The following is a 27,239-nucleotide window of genomic DNA, read 5'->3' on the forward strand; positions in this document are numbered from 1 at the left end:
TTCTATACTTAATTTTAGTCATTCTTTTAAATTTATTTAAAAGCACAGGCATATACTAGGGTCAGAGCACACTCATAGAAGTCTTAATGAAAGGAACAGGAGTCTGTTCATGAATTGGGACTCTCATAGGCTGGATTCAGGGTCTGCCTCTCTGTATAGCCTGTTTAGGGAGGTGGGATTCTGCCATGGGAAAGAAGCTAGTTTCCCAGTTCAGTGTCACACACCTACATGTAGACCCAACACAATATGTTGTAAGATACGTGAAAAAAAACCCTATTTGGGTCCAGATTTATTCATGCTTACAGCACACCCATTAAAAACCACACTGAATTAATTAGTCATGATGTAACCCGCCTTTGATTTTGATGGGCCTCCTATAAATATAGCCAAATCTTGATCCAATTCAGTACCATTAAATTGCCAAATAAATACATAAATGGCATATATTTTTTAAAAAAACCACTTATCCCCTCCCCCAATCTTCAAAAATAATTCTGCAGGATTTGACTTGCACAACTCTTTCTGAAGTAATATCAGTCCCTAAGCCATGTTTCAAGAGCTGGGAGGTGGGGGGATTTACAAACCCTTGCATTTCCTGTCCACAGCGCTGTCTTAAAGCGCCTGTCATTTTAGCTGTTGAACTTTCAGAGCTAGTTCATAGTAAGAGTGACAGGGGAGAACAAAGGAGAGAATTCCAAGTGTAACTGAAGCAGATATTTAAAACAAACCAGTGAACTTCTTCCTGGAGCTGTCCTTTTTATTAAGTGGTTGAGTTATAAATGGATCCACACGTTTCTGCAAAAAGGGGAGGAAAAAAATCACAGCACTCGTTGGTTGAAGAGAAAATCTCTAATAATTTATTGACCTTCAGTTTCACATTGTGAAAAGAAATGCAGTTTTACAAAACTTCAAAATGTAGTAGCAAACAAAGAGACACAACATAGACGTTTTACTTCTTCACTTTCCTTTTTGTTGTTGTTGCTGCTGTACGTGAACCGCATCTTCAATTGTCAGACAAGGGACACTATTCAGCTCTAATCACTCTTTATTCAGACAGGTGTCAGGCCTAGAGAAAAGGGGACTACACAATTATACCAGAAGTGGTAGGCTGCCCTTTGTTGTACATTTCCACAGCAACCAGCCCACAAAATGGGAAGAACTTTCTTGTCTTATGCCAAGGTTTTGTGTGCACTCTAGTGTGAATTGCATTTGTCTTAGAAGTGTGGGCTGTTTTTCTGACTGGAATCACCAAGTAGTAAGCCAGGATTCCCATGTCAATTCAAGAAAAGGGGAACCCAAAATATTCTCCTACAGGGCTAAAGGCCCACCCTGATTTTCAGTTTCCTTCAACTTATACACAGAAATTAAATCCAAGGACTTAGAAGCAAACCACTCCTTTGAAATACAACTTCAGACACTTTAGGAAGCTGGATGGTATTACAAAACAGATTTGTGTCATAAGCTAGACAGCTATATAAAGAGCTGCCGCAGACGGAGTTCCGTCACTTCGCTCAACAAAGAAAACAAAGGGTTTTTTTTCCAGCCTTTACTCAAAACACCTTGAGATTCATGCCTGTGCTAAGTGAATATGAAACACCACTTTCACAGTTCAGCAGTGCTTTAGAGCTATTGTCTTTGCATGTAAACTTTGAAAGAACTAAGAGGGCTCCACCTCCAATGTAACTGTGCAACAAGTTTTGCTTCCAAGGTTTATGCTGGGAAACTCTTTATGGAATCAGAATTTAATGTTAGGGTTTGTATTTAAAAAAACCCTGTTCTAATGCTTTTTCCCATTTTGAGTTTTGACAATTTAGTAAACCTATCTCTTGGCATATGTTGTTGCTTTGTGCTGAACTGTTACAGAATGCTAATTACTTGCTAATTAGCTTACTTGCTGTTCACCGCTATGATATTTGGAATAGCGGTATATAAATAAAACAAATTATTAATTACTTATTAATGATTCTTAAAAAATGAGTCTTAAAATTTGAGTGAAGGCAAAAAGCCTCAAGCATAGAGTAACCACCAGCAAATCACATCTCCACTTCTTCAGGACTTCAGTGCAGCTGTACTGAGTACATTGCCTCTGAAGAAACCACCAATAGAAAGGCATCAGAATAGCCCGAGTGTGAACAAACCTTACAATGTCCTACCAAAACCTTACCTTTTCCTTCATCCCTGTCACTCAGTATATTTGAATCAGAGTTCAGAATGGAATCCCTTACACAGCCCACCATTTATAGCTGTAACATAAGAAAATGCGAGTCTGTGAAAAGCATGCAAATCAAAATAGTGGCTTGTGACACAAACTTCTGCATGTAGAAAACCATGTAATTCAGAATGTCTTTTTTTTTAAAAAAAAAAAACACCTTTCTGCTAACATGCTAAGAACCACAACTCACTATCTGTAAGAATGCACATACATTCATTTCTTATTTAAAGGTAATACATAAGAAATGCATATATCAAGAGTCAGGAAAATTAGCCTATGGAAGCGTGAGAAAATTCTCATAAGACTTGAGGCTGAAATCCTAAACATACTGCACCCTTCTCTAATCTAGTGCCCTCCAAATGTGTTACAACTCCTATCACTTCCAACCAACTTGGTCATGTCATGTGGTGTGTGAGGATGATGGAGACTGTAATCCACCACATTAAAAGGCACAAGGCTGGAGAAGGCTATACTAGGAGTCAGCCCCACTGTACATCTAAATATAGGACTGTGCTGTGAACTCTGTTAAAAACTTGTTCTATATGATAAAAAGCCATCTAGAGTTTAGTTACATCACCATCATGTAGGCAGGCATTATTTTATAACTCCTTTTAGACATGCATGCATGCAATTGAAAACCATTTTGCTTCTACAACATTACACAAGACAACCAACCACAATGGAGGACTGGCAGCTTTATGTTGTTAGGGCTATAATAAATTTTTATTGAAAGCATAAGTAAAAGTCTGGCAAAACAAAACACAAAAACCCTGGGTAAAAACAAGAATGGAATGAACAGGTTTAAAAGTAAGAGTAAATTAAGAAAATAAATTAGGAAGGGGGCATTTGAAATTTCCAGGAAGTCCTTCCAGCTATATATCTGAAAGTGTAACCTGCAAGTGTGCCCCCATTCATATTGTTTCTTATCTTTGAATGAGAAAGACTTCACTTGGTCAAAAAAAGGGGACCATGATGAAGACCTCCTACCTTGGTAAATAAATAAATAAATAAATAAAACAAATAGTGGATAATGCCATGAGAAGAGCTCCATGTAAATAAATTCTGCAGGCTATTATTCCCCATCCTCCTTTTCCAGTAGCGATAGGAGGCTGCACAAAAAGAAAGTTGGCTGGCTGTTTCCAGATGAGTTCATTCAAAAAGGCATGACTAGGCAAAAAAGGGTAACAGGGATAACTATCAGCAAACCCACCCCACATGTAACCTGGGGAGTCAGTGGCCTGAGAATGTGACCTCCACGGCTTCTTCCTTCAGTACATGTGTAATTTAAGATACTACCTTGTAATCCTTCCATTTCTGACCTCTGCCTCATTCTCCTCTTCTCTCCTCCAATATTACTCAGCCTTTTTCTTGTGCAGCAGAGCAAGTCAAAGAGATCACAGAGTGTGCAAAATAAACCGTAGAATCCACATAAGCCCTTAGAACTTGAAGACAACTCTAGGCATTGTATCAGCATGCAAGCACTGAACAATAAATAGCTATATCTACAACAAGTAACAATTTAGAAGTAGGACAGCTGTAATTAATAAATACAAGAAATCAAATGTAGAGGGGAATAGTCATCTCCCTTTATCCACAAATGCTGCAAAAATATTTGAATATAGTTGAGCTGCTGCTCCTTAGCAAGCAGAAAGTCATTTGCAACTTGGCAATTTAGATGGATGCTCCAGGCACTGCCTAGCAAAACAAGCTCATCCTTGTGGCAAGGGATACAGCTGCATCTTCATTCACAAAGATATACATCTTGCTGCTGCTCCAAACTGCTGCCCCCTTCTCTCTGCAGCTGCTGTTAAGGCTTCAAACTGTTACAAAGAGAGGTGACAAGCATTTCGAATTCCACACACAACACAGTCCATGAAAACTGAGGTTTGTGATGTGTTGTGCAGCTTTGGAAAGTTCAGTTTACCCTCCCTCCCACCTCCCCCTCCTTAAAAGGGCTGATTAAACTTGACATTAATCCACAATTACTGGCACAGGGACCAGATCATGGGCTCATTCATTCACAGTTAAACCACATACTGATATACTGAAGACAATATTCCCCTCCTATTCCTTCATTTCCAGCCTTAAGTATTCAGAAGGTGCAGAAGATTTTCTTCAAACTCAGGAACAGAAAAAGAACAGTTTTTTTCTTCATTCAAACCGCTTCTCCACTGTTGGTTCCAATGCTTCTTGACCAAATAATGGAATAAACTAAGAAGAGAAAGAGGGGAGGAAATTAGAAAACCTTGATGAAACAATATACTGTTAAAAATTTCTCTAAATTCAAAGCCGTATTAAAGACATGATCTAGCAATGTCTCTTTCAGGGATCTGTGCAACAATCACTAGTTGTTGTTTTTAACTAACTAAAAAAATAGAATAAAACTAAAAGCTGGATTCTCACATGGCCCAGGGAGGGGGAGAATCGTGCTTGACTATAATAGATCAATTCAGTATCAAGCTCTCTTCCCTGACCTACACCAACAAATAATATGGCAGAGTCAGAACTGGGGGGGGGGGGGAGATCTAATGCAGCCTCTCTTGAGCAAACAAACAAAAAAGAAGCTGCCTGGGCAGAAGTAGCAGGATAAGCCACTTTGGTCCAGGGCCAAACCAAACTAGCCAAAAAAAAAAAGGGGGGGGGAAGCAGCCTGTTGGAGAAGAGAATTACCCAACCAATGCCCTGTTAACCATGGAGAATCCTGAATAGAACTGATTCAGAATATGAATGGCAGACATATTAATCCCCTTATTTAAAAGGTTTCTGCTATTCATTATGTCAGAACTCTGCTTCACTGTGCTTTGTCATGTGACAATATAGCATGCTCCAGTGCCTCCTCATTGAAGCCTTTACTGTTATGTTGATTATTCAGTGCAAAATATTGGCTTTGGATGCCACAGTTTGGCGTCCGTACTCCACCTTCTCACTCCATTATGCTCACAGCCAGTTTTCAAACCAGGCACCATGCTGGTTTTTAAAGTAGCAATTAATAGCTCTGCCAGAACGTATGAAGCAAAGTTTGATGGGATTTCCGCTGCTGTAATTGCAAAACTGCTCCAGTTAACCTGGTGCAACTTATTTGAATATACATGTGCGTTGCTGAAAGCTGGATCTAACCATGGATTCAAAGTGCCAGGCAAAAGCTCGACACAGAAGGGACAGAGTCGCGCTAATGCTGCAACCTTTGCTGTCTGTCTCACAGATTAAGGCAGAGCCCTTTCACTATTTTTTTAAAAAGTGTTTCATTTTGGTTAGTCTTCTACAGATTCATTTCACTGGTGTGCTATTTTGTTCCCTCTGCTTCAACCACTAAAACCAATATAATGGCTCTAGTCGTGATGCATAGATTATACATACATAGATTTTCTTTCTTCCCCTCATGCAGGAATGTGTAACTCTCTTCAAGAGACAGCCCACAAGTCTAAGGGAGGAGGCAATGCAGACTTAAGATTTTCCTAGCTGCTGTCAGGCTGGGGCCACCATGAAAACACAGCATAATCAGAAGTAATTTCCTTTCTGTCCCTCCCTCCTGCTGACACAGCAGCAGGAGCCAGTTTTTTGTTGTTTTTCAAAACACGCTACTTGCTGGATGTATACTACACAACCCCAGCGCTTGCTGGTATAAAGCTACATCCATCCAGTTATCTTAACACATTACAGAGGCTGAAGGGGGGGGGGGGGGGGGAACAGCACAGGAAATATACTGGCTTTGTGTTTTAACTTGAAAGGCCAGCCTTCTGGATGTACACATGATATGCATTTATTTTCAAAATAACAGTGATAATAACAGTAATGAAAAGAACAATTCAGGAAAATGCTGAAAGAACACGTTAAGTATTTAAACCTAAGGATTTGTTAATGACCAAGTGATCTGTGGGTTCGATATGACAGTTCTATCACTATACACTTCTGAGTGGCTTGATGGTTTATTTGTTCAATTTTTGAGTTGAACAGGAAATGTGCAATTAGCCTTAAGTATTCAGGATATTCTCAAACTTAAGCGTTTGCTAGCACTGGATTGAGACCTTGTTTTTGGAAACGTTTAAGTCTGCTAAAAACTTCACCACACCCATTCCTTGGCTGCTTGTAATAAATCGGGAAACCGTAATACTAATATACCTTATAGCAACCTGCTCTAGTCTTGTGTCCTTAGATGTATTGGACTACAACAGAGTGGTCAATGCTGGACAGGGATGATGGGAACTGAAATCCTACACATCTGGAGGGTCTCAGGATGTCCACTAGACTGAGGAAAGCTGCTTTACAAAATTGTTGTATTAATTATTGGGAAAATATAATGAATCACTTTAAAGTAACTCAAAGGGAAAGAATGCAGATGAAAAAGTTACAGGTGACTAGATGCTCAACAGGAGTTAGATTTATTATTATAGACAAAGCTTTGGGAATATACAAATTAATTCCTAGTAAATCTCTGTTCAGTATTGCTACTGTGCAGAAACTCAAACCCTAGTCAGTAAAGGCTTCCGCTAAGATCAAAGAAAAATTATGGCCAAGGAACAATCACTGTATGTACCAAACATATGTTGGAAAAGTTACTTTATTGGACTACAACTCTAAAGTTCTTTCAGTGATGCTGGCTGAGACATTCTGGGAGATATAGTCCAAACCATAACTCTTCTAAATTCTGTATCAGCAAAGCATCTAAAACTGTAGTCTTGACTCAGCTGAGGAAAAGCAGTACCAGAATACGACACTGATGAGAAATAATGTCTGCAGTTCTGAACTAGACTCTTGTACCGATTTGTAGAGAATTTTTAAAAAATGTAATTCACTCATGCCCTACACTGAGTTCTTTGGAATTAAGAATGCAACAGCGCAACCATCATGGCTAATGTACTTGCACTTCAACAGCCCAATCAGCAATAGTTTTTATAGCTATTCCTAAATTACTCTCGTTTGTCATTTACTTTGTTACGAAGAGGTCGTCCTACTTTTATTGCAAGACCAATTTAGACAGTTTCTCTTAATCTTTCCACTAATGTTAGCCTTCTTCAGAAGAGAATAATGCCAAAGAATCTTTACAATCTGAATGGCTTTATGGATCCATTAGGCAACTTCAAAATGCCAGGCGTAACTAGAGGTATGAGTTTATTTAGGAAACCTGAAATGCAGTTCATGGACTGTCCAGATTGGAAAAGACCAGCCACTAGCAAGTAAGTGATTTGAAGGGCAAAAAAAATTGTTGTTTTGTTTTTTTAAAAAAACAGCATAAGTACAATGACTCAAGTTTCAGAGAAGTCTCTGAATTCAATACAAATCTTACCATTTTGGAAATATGAAAAAGGGTGAGCAGATTTAGATCCGAAAACATAACTGACTTAAAAAAGACGTGCTACACAGAAGGTTCTACTGGCACTTCAAAATGGGGGATCAGAAAGAAAAAAAGTTTACACCAACAGCAAGAGAACTGGACAAGCACCTGCACGAGCTAGTTCAAATTCAGAGTTACTTGTAAGCAGATGCCATTCTGTATAAGTCACCAGCACTGCACCTGCTCACACTATCAGGTGCAAATCTGGGCCAGTGCACTGAACTATAAAGTAAAATTTATGGGCTTTGGAACGCTCTGAGTCTTAGGCCAAATTATTACTTGAACCAAATGGCATGTCTTCCAATAAGCATAGGGTCAGTATAATTCATCATCATTTTTTCCCCTCCTCAGAAGTAGATGTGGGGGGGGTTGTATGTAAATGTTATAAATAGTCCTGATTTCATTCAGATCAACTATACAAGCCCACATAATTTTTATTTGGTGTTAATATGTAGTTTCAAGGGGGAAATATCTTTTCAAAAAGTGGTCCATGCAAGCAGATAATTACTCATTCAGATATTGGTCAACAACGGTCCTGCTTGCTTCATAGTCCTAAATATATTATTTGTTATATATTATTTATCATGAATCCTACTGATTTCAGTTTAACATATATCCAAACAAGCATGATGAGCCTAAAAGGCATAAACAGTAGGGCTTGGTAAGTAATGGTATGATCACAGTAGGGGTGTATCTACAGTGTAGAAATAATGCAGTTTGGTAGCTCCATTCTATGGAATCCTGGGATTTGTAGTTTTCAAGGTCTTTAGCCTTCTTTGTCAAAGAGTACTGGTACCTCACAAAAGTAAAAATCCCAGGATTCTGTAGGATGGAACCATGGCAGTTAAAATGGTGTCAAGCTACAATGTTTCTACAGTACAGATGCACCATAGGTTCAAGGAATTCAAACAACATTATTGTGACTCAGGTGTTAGTTGACATCACACCATCAAACTGTTTTACAATTACATATGACCCAATTCACAGACAAAAAAAGCACTATAATTGACACTTATACTTGTACAAATCAAAAACAGCCACTTGTACTGGCAGATGTGGTTTCTCACCTGTACAGGCACACATGCAGTTAAGAAGGGAGGTGCTTCCATGTGCTCACGAATGCAGTGGGAATTAGTGAGTAGGGCACTGTGGTTATGCTGTTCCACACATCTAGTGTAGGGTCATAGCAATCTAGTGTCTTGCATCTCTGGATGCCAAAATATCCCCCGACGACATATAACTTGTTTCCAGATGCTACTGCATGACAGCTCATTCTCTTAGCTGTCACGTCTCCCACTTTAGTCCACTGGTAAGTTTCACTGTTGAATTTATAAGCTGAGCATGCAGAGAATTCGGTGTCTCCACCCATAATAAAAATCTGGTTGCCCAGAACTGCTGCAGCTGTGTATCGCCATGGCTGGGGGCATGTGGCTGGTACTGTCCACCTGTTCTCACACAGGTCATAACACTGAACTTTGGGTAGCTTATCATGGCTGACACTGGTACCACCAAAAGCAAAAAGCTTCAACTTTGCACTCACTACAGCTGCATTGCTTACTCCTTCTCGAAGTGGGGCAACCATTGTCCATTTGTTGGTCACGGGGTCATACTGTTCTACTTGTTTTAAGGATACTGAAGGAGATGCTGGAAGACAACCAGTGGCTGCCGTGTGGCCTCCTACAACATAAAGGCAGTGTTTGAGTTCAGCAGAACCATGGCCAAATCGTGCAACTAGCATGGGAGCAGCCTTGGACCACTCTTCATGAAGCGTATCATACACCCAAACATCTTTAGAGACGCCATTTTCAGAACCTCGGCCACCAGTAATATAGACTTTACAGCCAATAGCACAAGCACTGAATTCTTTCCTTGGGCTTGGAATGTCAGCTTTTGGAATGATCTCCTTTGCTTTTTGGTCAACCAAATACAACTTGTCACACATAAAAGTTTGCCCTCCCAAAAGAAATAGAGCGTGGCCAGTTTTTCGAGGCCTTGCACACAAACTGGTGACTACGCCATCATTCTGCAAAATCTTCAACTTGCACCTGATTGCTTCTTCTACAATGTCTTTGCTCTTCCTGTGCTTGGTAATAAGCTCCTCGGTAGCTACATTCTCCATAAGATAGATGGCAGGCAGAAGTGCAAGTCTCACTGTCTGCAACAGTTCTGGTAAATAACAATGGCGCTTATTCAAATCATAATTAATCCAGTTCATAGCTGACTCATAAACTAACCGCTCATCTTCAGTCTCCAATTCTTCACTAGACAGGAGCTGTACAACCATGTCTTTGGGGAGCTGAAGAAAGTCTTCACTTTTACTGATGGTCTGAAAGTTGCTAAGGCACATCCTCCAAGAGAGCTCATAGAGTTTGGTACACTGATGAGCATCTGATAGAAGCAGCATGCCAAGGCAGTTAGTAGGATGAAGGTTCTTCTCTAAGAATTCTGCACAAGCATCTCTAATATCTTGGAACTCCAACATGTCACCTGCCTCTAGAAGAGACTCTGCATTTTCTTCATTGATGATGACCCTTGAGGAGTAAGCATAGTCAAGGAGAAGTTCTAGAACCTCTGGGTGTATGGAATTATGGAAGTTCACTTCACTGGCTTGGCTCTCTTTGAGTCCTCCACTGAACATGGCTTCAAAGTAGCGGCTGCAAGCAGCTAAAACAGCTCTATGGCAAGGGAATGACTTGTTCCCAGCATGGAGAAGCACATCAGTAAAAAGGCGTTGCTGACGCAGAAGGTTGAGGTGAGTGAGGACACTATCAGCATAGGATGATTTGTGGAATAAATATATGTTTATGGAGCCAGTGCTGGCTCTAGACTTGCGATTTTCATGCATGCTGACTGACATTTTCTTCCACACCTAAACATGAAAAATAAATATTAAAAATGTCTTAGGAGAACAAACAAGGCATTGTTGTTGTTGTTGTTGTAATTATTTAAAAAGGGTAATAAAATACCACAATACTACTTTTATTTACCCATAGGTCCATTCCACTGAAGTCAATGGGAGTTTACTTCCTGTCAGTGCCACAACTTCCAGAACCTGAACCTCTCCTACCAGCATAGCCATGGTCTATAGCAGGGCTAGGCAACCGTTTTGAGCTGGGGGCCGGGTTGCTGTCCTTCAGACAACTGGGGGGCCGAAGCCAAAAAATAAATAATTAAATAATTTTTTAAAAGTTTAAATAAACCGGGACAAATGTAGGACAACATTTTCAAATGGTGGGCACTTTTTTTAAAAAAGTGGAGGACACACAAAAAATTTGCTGATTTTTTAAAAAAATGTTAATATAAATGCATGTTTCTGAGGCATCTATAGACAATTGCCCCCGTGCACGAGAGGCCAAAGGCCCCGGCGGCAATCGGCGGCAGCACCGGGCTGGAGCCGGTCCCAAGGCCTCACCGGGCCGCATCCGGCCCGCGGGCCGCAGGTTGCCTACCCCGGTCTATAGTAACTAAGAGAGAAGTTCTGGGAGCTGCAGTCCAAAACAGAAATGTTTCCAAGCTCTGCCTCCAGGTAAAAAGTAATAGAATTGCAAGCTAAGTTCTTTTTGTGCAACTTGCAAAGCATTACATAATTTGGAACAACAGCAGAAGCTGAGGATAAAGTATGCTTCTAATACAAATCTCTTAACTGGCATATTCTGATATTATTGCTCAAGATAGCAGGTTTATCTTGGCAAACCAGATCTCCCAGTTCCCTAGCAATACACAGTGGCAGTTTAAGACAAGCTGGGGGAAGTGAGGGGGAGGAGACAGCTTTGACTTTTCACACCTTCCCTCTGCAGAGCATATGATTCAATAAATATGCACAGATAAACATACTTTAAACATTCTCTTGCCTTGAATCACAGCAGGAGGAGCAACAAGGCAAACTGCATTCAGGAATGTAAAAATACTGCAAGGAACACTAGCACCCACAAATTAAGCTCATTAAGATGATATCCTGATAGGATAGTTCCACCCACAGCAAGAAGGTATGCAACAGGTAAGGCAGAGACAGGTCATCCCAGCACTTTTTAAAAAACTTTAATTATCCTAATGTTATGGGTAGAGTCTACCTCAGATATACATCCCTACTGCTGCAGCTCTCTGTGATTTAAGTACATGCTAAAACACAGAGAGATCTGACTTTGAAGTCTTCGCTGATTTCAGTCTTTTTAAAGGGGAAAAGCATTAACTGCTAATCTCAGAAAAGATAAATGTTCCTGTGCTTCTCACAGAGTAATTCCTTTGGGCTAATCCACTTCAGAGTAAAACAGATTTCTGCTGCAAGCCTATGAACTGGGTCCAATTTTTATCCCACCAACCAGAGCAGCCTCTGAGTAGACTTCCAGTCAGAATACATGTTCCAGCAGAAGATGGGGAGACAATATGGGCTGATTTCACCCTATCTGCCTGCAGTCCCCAGGGCTACCATCTCCATCACTCTTCCAGAGGATCCTCATTTCCCACTAGAGCATATCCTGGGTTTATATGACTACAAAGGGAGAGAAAAATTATGAAGGTCATTGTACCTCTGCCTCTTTCCAGCAGCAAGAATCCTTCAATGGATGAGAACTCTCCCATAGACAGAAGCCCTGCAAGGATTCAAAATGTGGCAATCTTTAGATTAAGATTGCTGGATCTTGAAACTCTGCATCCTAGGCCAGCACTCTAACAAAATTGTTTTATATCCTAAGAAGTCTATATTATCTGTTTCATTTTGTTATTATGTGCCTTCAAGTCAACTTTGACTTATGATGATTGGGTTCTTTGGTTGATTTGTTGATTGGTTGGTTTTTTGGCAAGATTTAGTCAGAGGAGGTCTGGCATTGCCTTCCTCTTAGTGACTGCATCCACAATGCAGACATAATCCAGTCTGAGACCACTTTAACTGCCATGGCTCAATGCTACTGAATTCTAGGAACTGTCATTTTGTGAGACATTTAGCCTTCTCTGTCAGAAAGCTCAGATGCCACAACTATAGTTCCCAGAATTCCATGGCAGCTGAAGTGTTCTCAAACCGGACTTTTTCTACAGTGCAGATGCAGTGCAGGTGAGAGAGTGGGACTTGTCAGAGGTCATTTCATAGATTTCCTTGGCTGGAAATCCAACATTCAAACTTAGGGACCAGGAGAGGACACCTGTTAGGTATGATGCTCAGACTGAGTAGAAGTCTGGTGACAATAGAGGGCTCTTTCATTCCTAGCCAAGCCTTGATATGGTTATTTTATTTTTTGGATTACATATCTCAGAATCCAGAGCCACCATAGTTAATAGCCATGATGATTAGTAGATTCTGAAAAAAACATAACTGAAAGAAACCCTAATTTACTGAATTAATCAATCATTTTGTTTATAGCCTGCCTTCCCCTTCCAATGACTGGAACTCAAGGCTGGCCTTAACCAACCTTAAAGTCCATTAGGGTTGGGTCCACCTGTTGTACAGGTCAAACCAGCCTTGGTTCAGGTTTTATACAAACCACCACAGCCTATGAAAAAGCCTGTGTTTCCACAGCCTCAGCCAATGGTAGGAGTTAAGGAAGTTTGGAGGACAGAAAGATATAATTTGTCATGACCTCCATAAAACTTTCCCACGAGACTAGGTCTGTCACTCAGTCAGAAAGAATCAACACAGAGAAGCTGAACTATTCATTAATCTGCTACTGGGTAGTGACTCAGACATGACATTCTAAAGGAACTGGTCAGGCCCTTGACATATGGGTAGTCCATGGTACTTGTTTAAAAAAATCACAATGCCCAGTTCCTTTGGAGAAAAGGTGAGTGGCTATTTACAAGCAAGGCAAAACTCCAAAGTACAGTCGGCCCTTGGTATACGCGGGGGATCCGTTCCGGACCCCCCGCGTATACCAAAATCTGCGTATGTTCAAGTCCCATTGTCCTAAATGGCGGCGCGCGTCCATGCGTGCCGCCATTGGGGACAACTTCCCTCCCCTCCCCTCCCCCCAACCCTTTCCTTCCCTCCCTCCCTCCCTCCTTACTTACCTTTTCTTCGCCAGTGCCGCATTGCTGCTGCCACCGCCGCCGCCTCGGCCATAGCCGGGGGGAAGGCCGGGGAGGGGGGTTTTGGAGGCCAAGAAGCCTCCAGCCTGCCACCCGGCCCTTCTGTGGAGGTGGCGGTGGCAGCGGAGAACCAGCGCCAGAGGCCTCTTTGGCCTCCTCTCCGCCTCCGCCTCCGCCGCCAACACCTTTGTGCAAGGGCCGGGTCGTGGGCTGGAGGCCTCTTGGCCTCCAGTCCGCCACTCGGCCCTGCATCGAGGTGCTGGCGACGGCGGAGGCCGAAGAGACCTCAGGCGTTCGTCCTCCTCCTCCCCCTCTCCGTCGCCGCTGCCGGGGAAAAGGCTGGATGCTGCTCCTGGAGGCCTCCAGGAGCAGCACCCAGCCTTTCCCCTGGCTGTAGCGGTGGCGAGGAGGCTGAGGCAGCGGAGGACCACCGCCAGAGGCCTCCTCAGCCTCCTCGCCGCCACCGCTGCCACAGAAGGGCAGGGTGAGGGTCTTGGAGGCCTCTTGGTGGCAGCAGCACAGAGGAAGCCGAAGAAGCCTCTGGCGCTGGTCCTCCGCTGCCGCCTCCGCCTCCGCAGAAGGGCCGGGTGGCAGGCTGGAGGCTTCTTGGCCTCCAAAACCCCCACCCGGCCTTTCCCCCGGCTACGGCTGAGGCGGCGACGCAGCACCAGCATAGAAAAGGTAAGTAAGGAGAGAAGGAGGGAAGGAAAGAGTTGGGGGGAGGAGAGGGGAGGCGCGCTGCCATTGGGGACAACTTCCAGATTTGCCATGCGCGTATGCTCAAATCCGCGTATAAGGAGGGCCGACTCTATTTTTAAGAAAAATGAATTACAGGCTGAACTGATCAGTGGATTCTTAAGCATTGTCCTACCATGCATCTGTTTTGGATAGCTTCACTAGGTCATTATATACATTCTTCTTAAAAACCATTTCTCCAGATTTGGAGAGCTCCATCCAGGACTATGACCAGTCCTAGTATATGACAGATAGAGACGGGTACCAACTCTGTGTGTCATGAAAGAGCAGAACATTTTAAATTGTTTAATTTGTGTGATAATGAATTTTTACTGCCAGAAAGTGGGGAAAACTGCATGGGGGATTTCCTGCCATGTGTGTTGAAATAAATTGGCAAGCTGTACATACTATGCACCTTGATTTCACAAGGGTGGGGGCAGTCTGCTACTGTGCTACATACAGCAAGATTACTTGAACTGTTTCTGTCCCCTTTAATAGTTGAAGAGCATCGTATGTATTACCTTCTGGAGAGGCAGCATTTTGGACTATTATTCTAGTTCTTGCAGCTCTTATGGCATGGTTCCTACCCCCTACCAAGGACATGTTGAAACTGTCTTGAGACCAGAATACTTCCCATTTTAAAACCCAACCTTTTTTTCTATGTCCCTGGGTTACACATTACAAAGCAGTCACATAGTTTGCACCCTGGGCATAATATTTCACATTCTTGCATCAACTCAAAACATCACTTAGCATGAGTAATAGAGACTACTGATCCTACAAAATTTATGGTCAAAATTGCAATCCCAAATATACTTAGTATGTAATAAAGCACATGGCTTTTGCATGGCTGTTAACACTACCTACAATGGGGTGCAACTATAGCTCTTCAGATGTTTTTAAAAGACACGTCATTTGCAGCTCAAAATGAAATGGGAATTACTTCTGGATATTTCCAGGTTCTATTTGCCCACTTTTTTTGGCTTGAGACAGATTTTGAAGATTGGGGAATGCGCAATAACATAAACTGCTGCTGAAATTTTGTTTTGGGGGGGTGGTTTTTGTTCTTGAAAATATGCCCAAATGTAAGGAAGGTGTTTAGGGAACAGAGCAAGCCCCTGAAGGCTGCATGTAACCCACAGGCTGTATTTCCTCATCCTCATCCTGAAGGAACTCATTCCACCCTGATGCACAAAATCAACACCATCTGAGGGTATTCTTATGTCACAAGCAGAAAGCAGGACTGTGGGAAGCCTAGCATGTCTGAGTTCCCTGCAGGGATAGGGTATGTTAATTAAAACAATCCCTCAAATTATGTTCATTAAGAAAGAAGCTTCTCATAACTGACCTTATAAATACAGGGTAGTTTTGTTTTGAGCTCTAGAGGAATGGGACCTTTCATGCACAGGAAATAAGCTCTGCATAGACAGAGAGCCCTGTTCACATAATAGTATATGATAGGATCAAACCATGCTAGAGGTAGTCCTTGACAAGAAGACAGAAAATTTGTGGCTTAACAGCACTATGTTTAAAAATGTACGCAAAGGAAAAACTTACAAAAAGTGCACCTGTAGTTTAACCAGTTCATGTAGTACAGTACTTTGAAAGAAAGGATTGTAGCAACACACAGGAAAAGATCCTTCAAATGTAAAATAAAAGCCCAAAGATAAAAAAAGATAATGTCCTAAGAATAAAAACCTTATCTGATCTGAGATTAACAACTGGTAGTCTAAAGTCATTTGAAAAAATGCAAAGAAAGCCAAAGGACAGCTTACTGGTGTGGATGTTGAACAACTAATGAGGTTAGCCTCAACTTGTTAAAACAGGTAAAACCACTGAAAAAAAGTTATGTTGTTTCTTTTCTACACATGGAAAAAAATCCAGAAGTCTGCAAAACTAGAGGAGGGCAGTTAATGACTGGGGCTCTTGGAGGTCTCTCATTCATACGGTTGCCACAAGTTGAACCCAACTGATGGTAAATAACAACAAAGTCTTTCAGCACACCATAGACTCACAAAAGAAACAATGCATTGTGCTTTTGTGAATTCTAACTGAAACATTCATTCTTTCAGCATAATACTGCAGCTTCAGAAGAATTCAGAACAGAACAAGGAAAATCTAGATTAAAAGGCACACTCTTTCCTTATCTTCACTTTAGAACACTTCTGAGAACCACCACCCAAATCCACTCTTGATACTATTATCAGTGTTCATGGAGTAATACCTTAACTAGTGCTATCATAATTTCATCCAAATGAACACAGAAGAACCCTTTTGTTTTGACTATATGATTGACTTAAGCGATCCATTTCAGCACACCTATTTATATGAGCTTCTGGTTATGTGGGCATTTTGGGCGTTAAATAAGGTACAACATTCCAAGTTGTCATCTGAAGCACTGTTCCTCAATCTGCTGCTGCAGATTATGCAAGACACAAGTATTTTAGCAAAGACAATTTGCAGAGGCACTGAACAAAGCAAAGCAAAACAGTTGAAGCAATGCCCTTCAGGTAAATCATCCCACAATAATATGTGAACTGGACGTCACAGAATGCAGCATGAAACAACACTGCACTCATATATAAGAACAAATGAGATCAATGGAAATTACTCCTGGGTATATGTGGCCCTGTCTGATCTTGGAAGCGAAGCAGGGGTCAGCTTGGAGAGGAAGACAGACCTTGGAGAGGAAGACAGCCAACAAAAAACAGGTGCTGTAGGCTATATTTCAGATGAACATTGTCTTCCTAAATTTACCTGGCATCTTCACTGGATTATAACTACCACAATCCTCAGTCACCATGCTAACTGGCTATGGTGAGTTGTAATCTAACACATCTGGAAGGCACTAGGTTGGGAGAGGCTGAGATACAGAACTGCAGCCTAGACCTATACGCTATATTATCAGGATTTCAGTAAAAAGTACATCAAAGGAACTATACAACTGATGGCTACTGCTTCTCATTTCTCATTTCTTCAAGATTTGTACAACATAATAAGTATCTCGCTGGCCCAAACTAATTTTGTCCTTCCCCCCCATCTGCTTACAACATCATCGTACACAAACTTTTCACAGGCGCATAAGTAACAGACTTCAATGCTGCTGTGTACTTCCAAGTTGAAGATGACCCAGAGGCCTTTCTTGGCAAGAATGTTTCAGATTGGGTTTGCCATGGCTGAGCAGAGATTTGAACCCTGGTCTTGAGTCACAGTCCAACTTCTCTGGCTCCATCTAGCTCCTGTTTTGTCATCCCCCAGCATCTTGCATTCTGAGGTATACTGTCTCTGAACTCACACATTCCACTTAAGTATAAATCTAGTTGTCAGTCCTACCTGGAGTAAACCCACTGATAAATGAGAGTGACTCAGTGCTGACTTAATAAGTCCTGTCCCATTAATTCAATGAGTCTCCTCTTGTTGGGACTAACTGATTTCAGTACAATGAGAGTTCTGCTAAGACACTAAATAAATGACCAAAGAAGTGTTTATTTCCTTGCATTCAGCAAATTATTCTAAAAGATGGAGGGGAAAAACATACACATACACCCACACCCAGGTAAGCAAAGTCAAATTTTTGAGTTTCAGGGCTTTTTAGGATGAAATAGGGGAAATTCAGTATTCATACATACCTCTCATTAGACCAGCTGCATAAAACCAAGTATCTCACTGTTAACTTTGTTTTTCATATGCAGCAATATTAGTCTATCAAATGAAAAGAATGCACCTTAAGGCAAAAATCCTCTTCTACTTCCTGTGTGCAGCCCTGTCTTAAGACTTCAAAGGAACTGCACAAAGCATGGACTTGGCTCCTAAGCAAATATTGATAGAGTACATCATACATTATCACAGGAACTCATACATGGCTAAAATATTCTACTTCACTGCTTATTTAGTTAATTTTTGTTTATACAGAGATGTTCTGGGCAATAAAAAAAAGATTTCTGTTTACAAGGAACCGATTCATATTAATATGGGCACTCCATTACTAATGGAAGCATTGTTATTTTCTTACTAGGTTGGCAATAGACACAGCAAAGCCAAAAAAACAGATTAGTGTAGAATACAGGCTGACAGAGAATATCATTTGGATAATCTTTGTAATAGGATTTTAAGTTTTCGGATAACACGTGTAGCTGGAAAAGTGGCAGTGAGGATTTCCGGTTATCTCTTTTTGGATATCCCTTTCTTCTGAAGATTCCTTCACCAAGGAAGACATAATGGATACAATTCTAGTTTCATAAAATTATATTTTAAAAATCAGCAAGCCACCCTCTCTCATTTTCTGGCTGGTAATTTTAAGGGGAGAGAGGGTGTACTGTAGTGGTTTGAGCATTGGGCAATAGCTCTGGAGATGAGGGTTCAATTCACCACTCATGGAAACCCACTGGATCAATTTGAGCAAGTCACACACTGTCAGCCCCAGAAAACTGTGACAGGGTTGCTTCAGGGTTGCCATAAGTCTGAAAGGTCTTAAAGGCACACAACAAAATCTTCAAGGATGCAATCCAAACTTATCAATAATATAAAGACGTAAAATCAAAAGAGAAAGAGAGCTGTTTCTATTTCATTTTTAAAGTTGCTCATTGATCAGCAAAAAACAAAACTACTAGAAGCCAGCATGGCATAGTGGTTTGAGTACTAGATTTTGACATTGGAGACCAGGGTTCGATTCCCCACGCATGGAAATTCATTGGGTGACCTTGGGTAAGTCTCACTCTCTCAGCCTCAGGGGAAGGCAATGGCAAACCTCCCTGAACAAAACATGCCAAGAAAACCCCAGGATTGTGTCTCTAATTCGGAAATGCCTTGAAAGCACCCAACCACAAAGCAGATGCAAAAGGTGCCTAAAATGTTAACCCAAAGGAGAGGGGGGTGTCCTTTGGCACTTCTCCGTCAAATGTGTCTGTTTTGCAGCTGCGGGGGGGGGGGGGAGGCCGTGCATGCCTCCACAAAAGGTCTATCAAGGGCTTCCTCCCCACTTTTCCCTTTGCTTTGAAGCCAAACAATGCAGAGCCATCCTCTGGAGGAAAGAAAGAAAGAGAGGGAAGGGGGAAAGGAAGGGAGGGAGGAAGGAAGGAAGGAAGGAAGGGGGGAGGGAGCCAGCAGCTCTGACCCGCCTTCTTCCTGTGGGACGGCCAAGGAAGCAACGTGCCCTGTCGGGACAGTCTGGACCAGGGGTCCCCAAACTGTGCCCTTTAAGAGCTTTTGGATTTCAGCTCCCAGAAGCCTCAGGCATGTTGGCCAATAGTCTGGGATTCTGGGAACTGAAGTCCACAGTCCCTTAAAGTTTGGGGACCACTGGTCTGGACCCTACTGACTGTCGCCTCCTCCAGCCCTTTCCAGAGACCCACTGCCAGGTCCCTTCATAAAGAAACCAAGGCGGTGGAGAGGTTCTATGTGTTTTGGTGTATTTTAAGCTAGGTTTTAATGTTAATAGTTTATTTTACTTAGATTGCATGCCTTAGGCAGGTTTTCATTAATGGTATTTTGCATATTCGGCATGAATGGTGCTGTGCAAAATTACAGTGCTTTATAAATAAATTTTAATAATAGAATTCAAAGACACAGCCATGTTCATCTGTGGAAACAGTATGTAGAGAGATCTTGCAGCCCCTTTGAGACTCACTGAAAGAAAGAAGTTGGCAGCAGGAGCTTTCCTGGACTTAAGTCTACTTCCTCAGATGTAGTTGGTGGAGTGGAAGACATGGACAGACACACACACACATCCATATACACACCAGTGGCATATAGGTGTCTGGCTCTGGCTTCCACTCCACCAAATGCATCTGAGGAAGTAGACTAAATGAAGTCTACAAAAGCTCATGCTGCCAATTTCTTTCTTTCAGTGAGTCTCAAAGGTGCTACAAGGTCTACATTATCATAACAACAGGTCGAGCCTCCTTTGAAAGCCCCCCTAATGTGGTGGCCAGATCAGGCATCGTCCTCCTTTTCCAGGACCTGTCCTACATTTTAGCTTCCTGTCTAGGAGGAGTTTCAAAATGTCCTCCACTTGGAACACGGCTTAAGCAGCCTGGATTTACATTTTTATGAGTGCTTTAGCTTTTGTTTGGTCATGTCCTACATTTCAACCTCTCTGCAGCAAAAGTTTCAAAATGTCCTCCATTGGGAGCATGACAAAGAAACATGCATTTACATTTCATTGAGTGTTTTTAGCTTTTCTTTGGTCAGGTCCTACATTTAAACCGACTGTCCAGGAGGAACGCCAACATGTCCTCCATTTGGAGCATGGCTAAGAAGCATCAATTTATACTGAGTGTTTTTAACTTCTCTTTGGTCATGTGCTCCATTTAAGCCGACTGTCCAGGGGAACTCCAAAGCCTCCTCCATTTGGAGCACGACTACTAAGAAGCCTGAACTTCTAGTTATAGGCGTGGTTCTAGCTTTTATTTTGCCATGTCCTACATTTCAATCTCCTGTCCAGGAGGAACTCCAAAATGTCCTCCATTGGGAGCCTGACTAAGAAGCATGCGTTTTCATTTCAGTGGGCGTTTTTAGCTTCCATTTGGACATGTCCTGCATTTCAGCCTCCTCTCCGGGGGAGTTTCCACATGTCCTCCTTCACTGGGAGCATGGCTAAGCAGCATTAGCTTATACTGAGCGTTTTTGCTGTTATTTTGCCATGCTCCATTTTGCCACATGTCAGTCCCCTTCGTGTCCAGGAGGAACTCAGCCTGGCTAAGAAGCCTGGCTCTTGCATTTCGAGGAGTGACCGAGCTTTTGTCCTGCCTTTCAGCCTCGCGTCCGGGGGGAGTTGCCACCTCTCCTCCTCCTCCATCGGGAGCATGGGCCTTACACTCCTAGGACGCCTCTGGAGCTTGCCTTCAGCCCCGTCCTCCATTTCCCGGTGCCTTCTCCCTCTTTGCTGCTCTCCAAGCGCGCGTAAAAACGCACAGAACTGGGCGCCCAGGCAGCCGAGAGAGCCCAGCCATGGAGCCTCCGGGGCCAGAGGCACCCCTGCCCTGCCCTGCCCTGCCCTGCCCTGCCCTGCCCTGGCCCAAGCCACAGGTCCGAAAGAGTGCCCTGCACTTACCGCCTGCTCAGTCTGCTGCGTCCTGGCTCCAGAGCCCTGGGCCGCTCAAGGCATGGAGGAGGGCGGCAGGGCTGGGCCCAGGGGCTGGTCCTCTTCCCCGCTCCGCTCCTGTGGCTCCGGAGTCCCTTCGGCTGCCTCTCCAGAGAGCAGCCTCGCCGTCCTCGCCCCGGCGGCGGAGTGGCCAGCCCGCCTTCCTGCCCGCGTTTCTATGAAGGAGCACCAGGAGGAGGAGGCGGAGGCGAGGGAGGAACGCCCCCTGCTCCGCCCCTCAGAGGCCGAGGGGGGAGGAGGGGGCTCTGGCTGGACACAGCAGCAAGGCCAGCCCCCTTCCCAGGACACGCCCCCAGGAGGAAGACCAGCCCCCCAGCCCCTCCCTCCGCTTGGAGCATCCCTAAGAAGCCTGGGGCATTGATACTGGATAGCAGTGTTTGGAGCTTTTCTTTCTCTCCAGGAGGGATTCCCAAATGCCTTCCTATTTGGAGCATGGCTCAGAAGCATGCATTGATACTGAGAGTGTTACTAGCTTTTTTGCCTTGGATCCTGTCCTACCTTCCCACCTTCTCTCCAGGAGGATTTCTAAAACATCCCCCCATCTGGAGCATCGCCAAGAAGCATGCATTGATACTGATAGGAGTGTTTTGAGCGTTTCTTTGGGCATGTCCCCCATTTCCACCTTCTGTCCAGAAGGAACATTTGGAGCATAGCCGAGAAGCATGAATTGACAATTCTGTGCTTGTTTTGAGTTTTTATTTTGCCATGTCCTCCATTTCCATTTTCTGACCAGGAGGAACTTCAAAATGTCCTCCATTTGGAGCATGACTAAGAAGCATGAATTGATACTGATACTTGCATTTTTAGCTTTTATCTGGTTATGTCCTCCATTGCAACCTTCTGTCCAGGAGGAATTCCCAAATGTCCTCCATTTGGAGCATAGCTTTACATTTATAGGAATGTTTCTAGCTTTTATTTGGTCATGTCCTACATTTTCCTTGTCAGTCCTACATTTCTGCGGTGACTTTGCTTCCTTAGCAGTGAGGACATCTGTTCACTTTGCCATCATAATTAGTTTCTGGTGCTTTAACTGGGGAGCTAGAAGATAAGATGTATACTCCAGTGTTCATGTGGAAGGGAAAATGTTTATGAAACCCTGTTGTTTATAAGAAAGGCTTTTTTATTTGCTCAGCTAATGCATTTGGGGTATAAACCCTTCTTCACAAGCTAAGCCTGTTTCTTTCTTTCTGGTATGATAGCAGAGAGCCAGCAAGGCCTAGTGGTTTAACCATGACTCTGGAAACCATGGTTCCATTCCCAACTTGGCCATGAAGCCCACTGGTTTATCTTGGGCAAGACACATTTTCTCAGCCTCAGGGGGAAGGCAATGGCAAACCTCCTCTGAACAAATCTTGGTAGGAAAATGCTATGACCTTGGGGTCACCATAAGTCAGAAACGACTGGAAGGCACACAACAACAGCCAGAATTTCTAGCATTAAGACGTAATGTCTTTCTTATAACAACAGGGCTTCATATCAATTTTTTTTTCTCCACAAGAACACTCGAGTATACCTCTTATCTTCTAGCATCCCACTGTGTTTTTTTCCCCCTTCCAGCGCTCCCTTGCTTTAACCAGGCTGCCTCATGCATGAGGGAGAAGACCCAGGCGGGGAGTGCGAGAGAGAAAGAAAAGAGGTTCAGTCCTGGAACTAATAGGAGGCGTCTTTTTGCCGCAGCTCTTCAAGCGCGGAGGCAAAGCCTGTGGGAAAGCCAGTGGCACCACAATGGTTGCAGGCTGTGGAGACGTGTGGTCGCCTCTGTGGGCTTTCAGAGCAGCGTCTGGAGCAGCAGAATCTGCCAGCCAACAGGGAGACATGTACAAAATTTAAAAATCCAAAATCCACAAAACTGTAATACCTTTATTCAGGATGACAAGGTGTCCTCCTTTTCCAGGACATGGCTTACATGTCAACCTTCCTTCCAGGAGGAATTCCCAAATGTCCATTTTGAGCATGACTATAAGAAGCATGAACATACATTTTTATCAGTGTTTTTAGCTTTTATTTTGTAATGGCCTACATTTTTCTTGAATGGCCTATATTTCATGGTTCCTTGTCCTGCTTTGCAGTTAGGACACCTGTCCACCCTCCCTTTATTAGGCCAACCAAAATGCATATTATATATGTTGCAAGCTTTTGAAGCTCCACTGGCTTCTTCATCAGGCAAATGTGTCTACAGTGATACAGGAGAAAGAAAGGGGTCAAGACATAGCCTTGCATTTAGTCAAGATATTGTTGTGGTTGTTATCCTCAGTTCAGATGGTATTGAAGGGTATTCATGTAGTTGGGCCCTTCCTCCTTTTGACCATGTGGGTAATAGGAGAGTCAGTCAAATAAAGATATCACTGTTTTGTAGATTTTGGATGATACTGTACTTTGCTATATGGCCAACATGGCTACCCTGAATAAACTTTCCCCAGTGTCTCCCTCCAGGAGACTGCGAAGTAGGCACTGTTATTGTCGGCATCATCATCATCATCATTTATTATTTTAGACATTTCTAAACTGGTCTTCATGTAAATGGATTTGAGTTTAAAACACACAATATCCATACAAGCAGCAACAAAACTTGCAACAACACCTACACAGGTCTTCTGTTGGTGACTTCTTAAGAGCTACCAAGCGGAGAGACTTTTCAGGACAGGAGTGTGTGGAATCTGTCACCATACAGATATTGTGAGACTACATCTCTCATCATCCCTGAAATGTTGCAGTACTAGATGTGGCTGATGAGAGTTGGATTCAACACATCCCAAAGACTACATATGCCCCACCTCAAAGGAAATAGACTTTTCCTTCCTCATATAGCATCCCACTGAGAGAGAACTACAGAGAATTCATATGTAGAAAAAGATTGGAGAGCCTAAGGCTAATCTTAGGCTTCAAATACATGTATTTCTGCTCTTGTTCTGTGCCTTCAAGTTGTTTCCAACTTATGATGACCCTAAGGCAACCCTATCACAGGGTTTTCTTGGCAGCTTTCTTCAGAGCAGATTTGTCATTGCTTCCTCTGAGGCTGAGAAAGTATGACTTGCTCCCATTAGCTATTTTTAAAGCCACATATAGTAGGCCAACTGCCACATAACACTGCAAGGTTGTGTAAGACAATTGATTTTGTTTTTATTCATTAAGAATGTTTTCTTGAAAGGAGAAGGGCATGTGCACACTGGTTTGTTCAACGGGTACACCGCAAGAGCAAAAATCTCTAAACAATAGCAATAAACAGACCACTATGTGGTGAGCAGATTCAGCTTGCAATGCACCCAATAAAGCACAAAATAGCCCCAATATGTCAAAAAGCAGCAGAGGAAGAGTTAGGCTTTCTCTGCAGAGGGTAAACAGAAAAGAGATAAAAATAAGGTGTGGTACAGACCGCCATAAAGTGGTGTACTCACGCCGATACTAGGGTTAGGGAGCGCACACCAACTGCATGCTCCCTAACCCTAGTATGGGTGGACAGCACCATCATTATGCGGCGCCATCCACATGGGGCACATGATGACGATGTTATGCAAGTGCCGCATCCAAATGGAGTGGCGCATATGTGGTGTCTCTGCGCCGCCCCAGGCCACTTATGGTGGCCTGGCTGCGCCGTGGGAAGGAGCTCTGAAACGGAGCTCCTTTTCGTCGCACGCATCATTCCTGCGACAACCAAACGGCCGTGGGAACAATGCTGAGGAGAAAGGAGCCGGGTGGCCCCTTTTCCCATGGCTGTGGCTCCCGGGGTATCTGGGGGCATGAAGCCCCAAGGACACTCTTTTTCCAGACCACAGAGAAGCAGCATTTTGCCACTTCTCCCTGGCCCAGAAAAATGGCGAATTGGGGCCGCAGGGCTGCCAGTGATGCTGCCCTGGCCCCAATCCAGAGCAAAAAGGAGGGTGCAGGCCACCCCTTTGGGCGGCCTGTATTGTGCCATTGTCACCATCCCATTTAATGTGTGATGCAGCAGCAGCAGCAGCAGTCAAGAGTAGGCATATATTGGTATTTACCATATGATAAAGAACAAAGCAGTGGACTTTGGGCCTGATCAGGCAGGCAGGATACCATAGGCCAAGCTGGTGGTATCCTGCTCCTGGCTCTCACCCTGGGGACAGGTGGGTTTTTACATATCTGCCCGCTGCTGCACCATGGAGTTGCTACCACCATGCACTCCTTATCTGCTGCGAGTGCCACATCTTAGAAGGCCTCCATCGCAACCTGTAAAGGCAGAAACAGCACCTGACTACACCTATGTGTACAAGTGTCCCAACTAACGTCATAGGCTGTGACAGGAGCCTCCTAGGGAGATCCAGCAGCAGTTGAGAGGTACACAGGAACATGAGGTGTCCTCATTGTCACCATAGAGTTTCCACAAAACTCTTCAGCAAACAGCAGATCTTTTTAACCCACTCTAAGGTTCCTTTGGGCTGGGATCAGCCCTGGACTGCCAGATCAGCATGTGGATTGGCTGATCTTGGCCTGGGGCTATTGGGCTGCATTGTCCTATATGCGCAATACAGGCCAATAGCCTGGGGCTAGGATTGTCCAATCCGGATGCCAATACAGACAAGGTGAGACTGGTAGAAGCAAGGGTCTTTGTCTGTCCAGGCCCTTAGATTCCTTTGGTTTGGGACTTTCTGTGATCCTATTGGTTTCAATACAAAAATATTGTCTCAAAGAAACAACCAATTCTAGAAAAATAGTGATATCACACACATTTACTCCCAAACTTTGCTTTCACTCAGTTGCTTTCATTGCAACCAAAGCACTGGCCCCAGTCCCTCCACAAGTTTCCCTGACCATAGCTGGTAGATCTTGAATGGAAGTAAATGGTTCTCTTATGTTGCATGATGAATGTATTATTCTACAGATACAAATATGTAAGCTGTAATGTGTCATTCTAGTGCATTTATAGTCAGCCCTCGGTATCAACAGATTCTGCCATCCACAGATCCACAGTATGAAAATATATTGATTTTGCCATTTTATGTAAGTGACACCATTTTACAGTATATCATAGGTTTTGAGCATCCATCAAGTTTAGGATCCAAGGAGGGTCCTGGAACTAAACTCCAGCAGATATTAAGGGCCCATTGTACTTTGTGAACTAGGAGAGAGCAAATGATTAGGCAAAGTGAACTTCCAGAACAAAACTGTTCACTTTCACTGCCAATGGCCTTAGAAGTGATAGAAAATAGTAAATAAGGATATAAAGGCCCAATACAGACGGTGCAGAAGCACTGTCCTTGGGCCAAAACTAGGGCTGGGGAGCGCGCAGCAAGTGCACAATCCCCAGCCCTAGTTTGTATAGACGGCACCATTTTGGAAGTGTGCTGCCCATAAACAGCACGGGACGATGGTGTCACACATGCGCAGCCTCCACACGGACTGGCACATGTGTGACGTCACTGCGACGCTGCAGGGCACTTGGGGCATCCTTTCAGCATCACGGGAAGGAGCTCCAAAACGGAACTCCGAAACGGAACTCATTTTTCGTGCGTGCTTCACTGGCGCAGCTTCTACATGGCCGCGCTAGCAAGGCAAAGGAGGAAGGGGGGGCCTTTCTCCTCTTCGCCGCACTTGTCGGGGTGTCCGGAGGCATGAAGTCCCATGGACACCTCTTTCCAGGCCACAGAGAAGCAGCATTTTGCCACTTCTCCGTGGCCTGGGAAAGTGCTGGATTGGGGCCTCTGGGCTGCCTGCCAGTGAGGCTGCCCTGGCCCCAATCCACCGCAGAAAGGGGTGGCTGTGGACCACCCCTTTTCCACAGTCTGTACTGGGCCAAAGGCAGCATTTTTGCCGGAGTTTAGGAACATGATTATAATGCTCGGAATCCACTAGCTAGCATGGCAGTGTGTCTGACA

The 27,239-nt window shown here is 43.5% G+C and overlaps 1 protein-coding gene across 1 annotated transcript; it reads right to left on the reverse strand.

Moving 5' to 3' along the window:
- Positions 1-834: 834 nt before the first annotated feature.
- Positions 835-21,530, reverse strand: ENC1 (ectodermal-neural cortex 1). The gene is made up of 3 exons (XM_089494195.1): positions 21,346-21,530; positions 8,612-10,413; positions 835-4,423 (listed from the first exon to the last, which is right to left on the reverse strand). Exon 2 carries the CDS (start codon positions 10,399-10,401, stop codon positions 8,632-8,634), a length of 1,770 nt encoding a protein of 589 aa, XP_089350321.1. The 5' UTR covers positions 10,402-10,413; positions 21,346-21,530; the 3' UTR covers positions 835-4,423; positions 8,612-8,631.
- Positions 21,531-27,239: the final 5,709 nt, after the last annotated feature.

The sequence above is a fragment of the Sceloporus occidentalis genome, unplaced genomic scaffold (genome assembly GCF_023333645.1).
Source record: "Sceloporus occidentalis isolate IW3139 unplaced genomic scaffold, rSceOcc1.0.p SCAF_1, whole genome shotgun sequence".
Classification (NCBI taxonomy): Eukaryota; Metazoa; Chordata; class Lepidosauria; order Squamata; family Phrynosomatidae; genus Sceloporus; species Sceloporus occidentalis.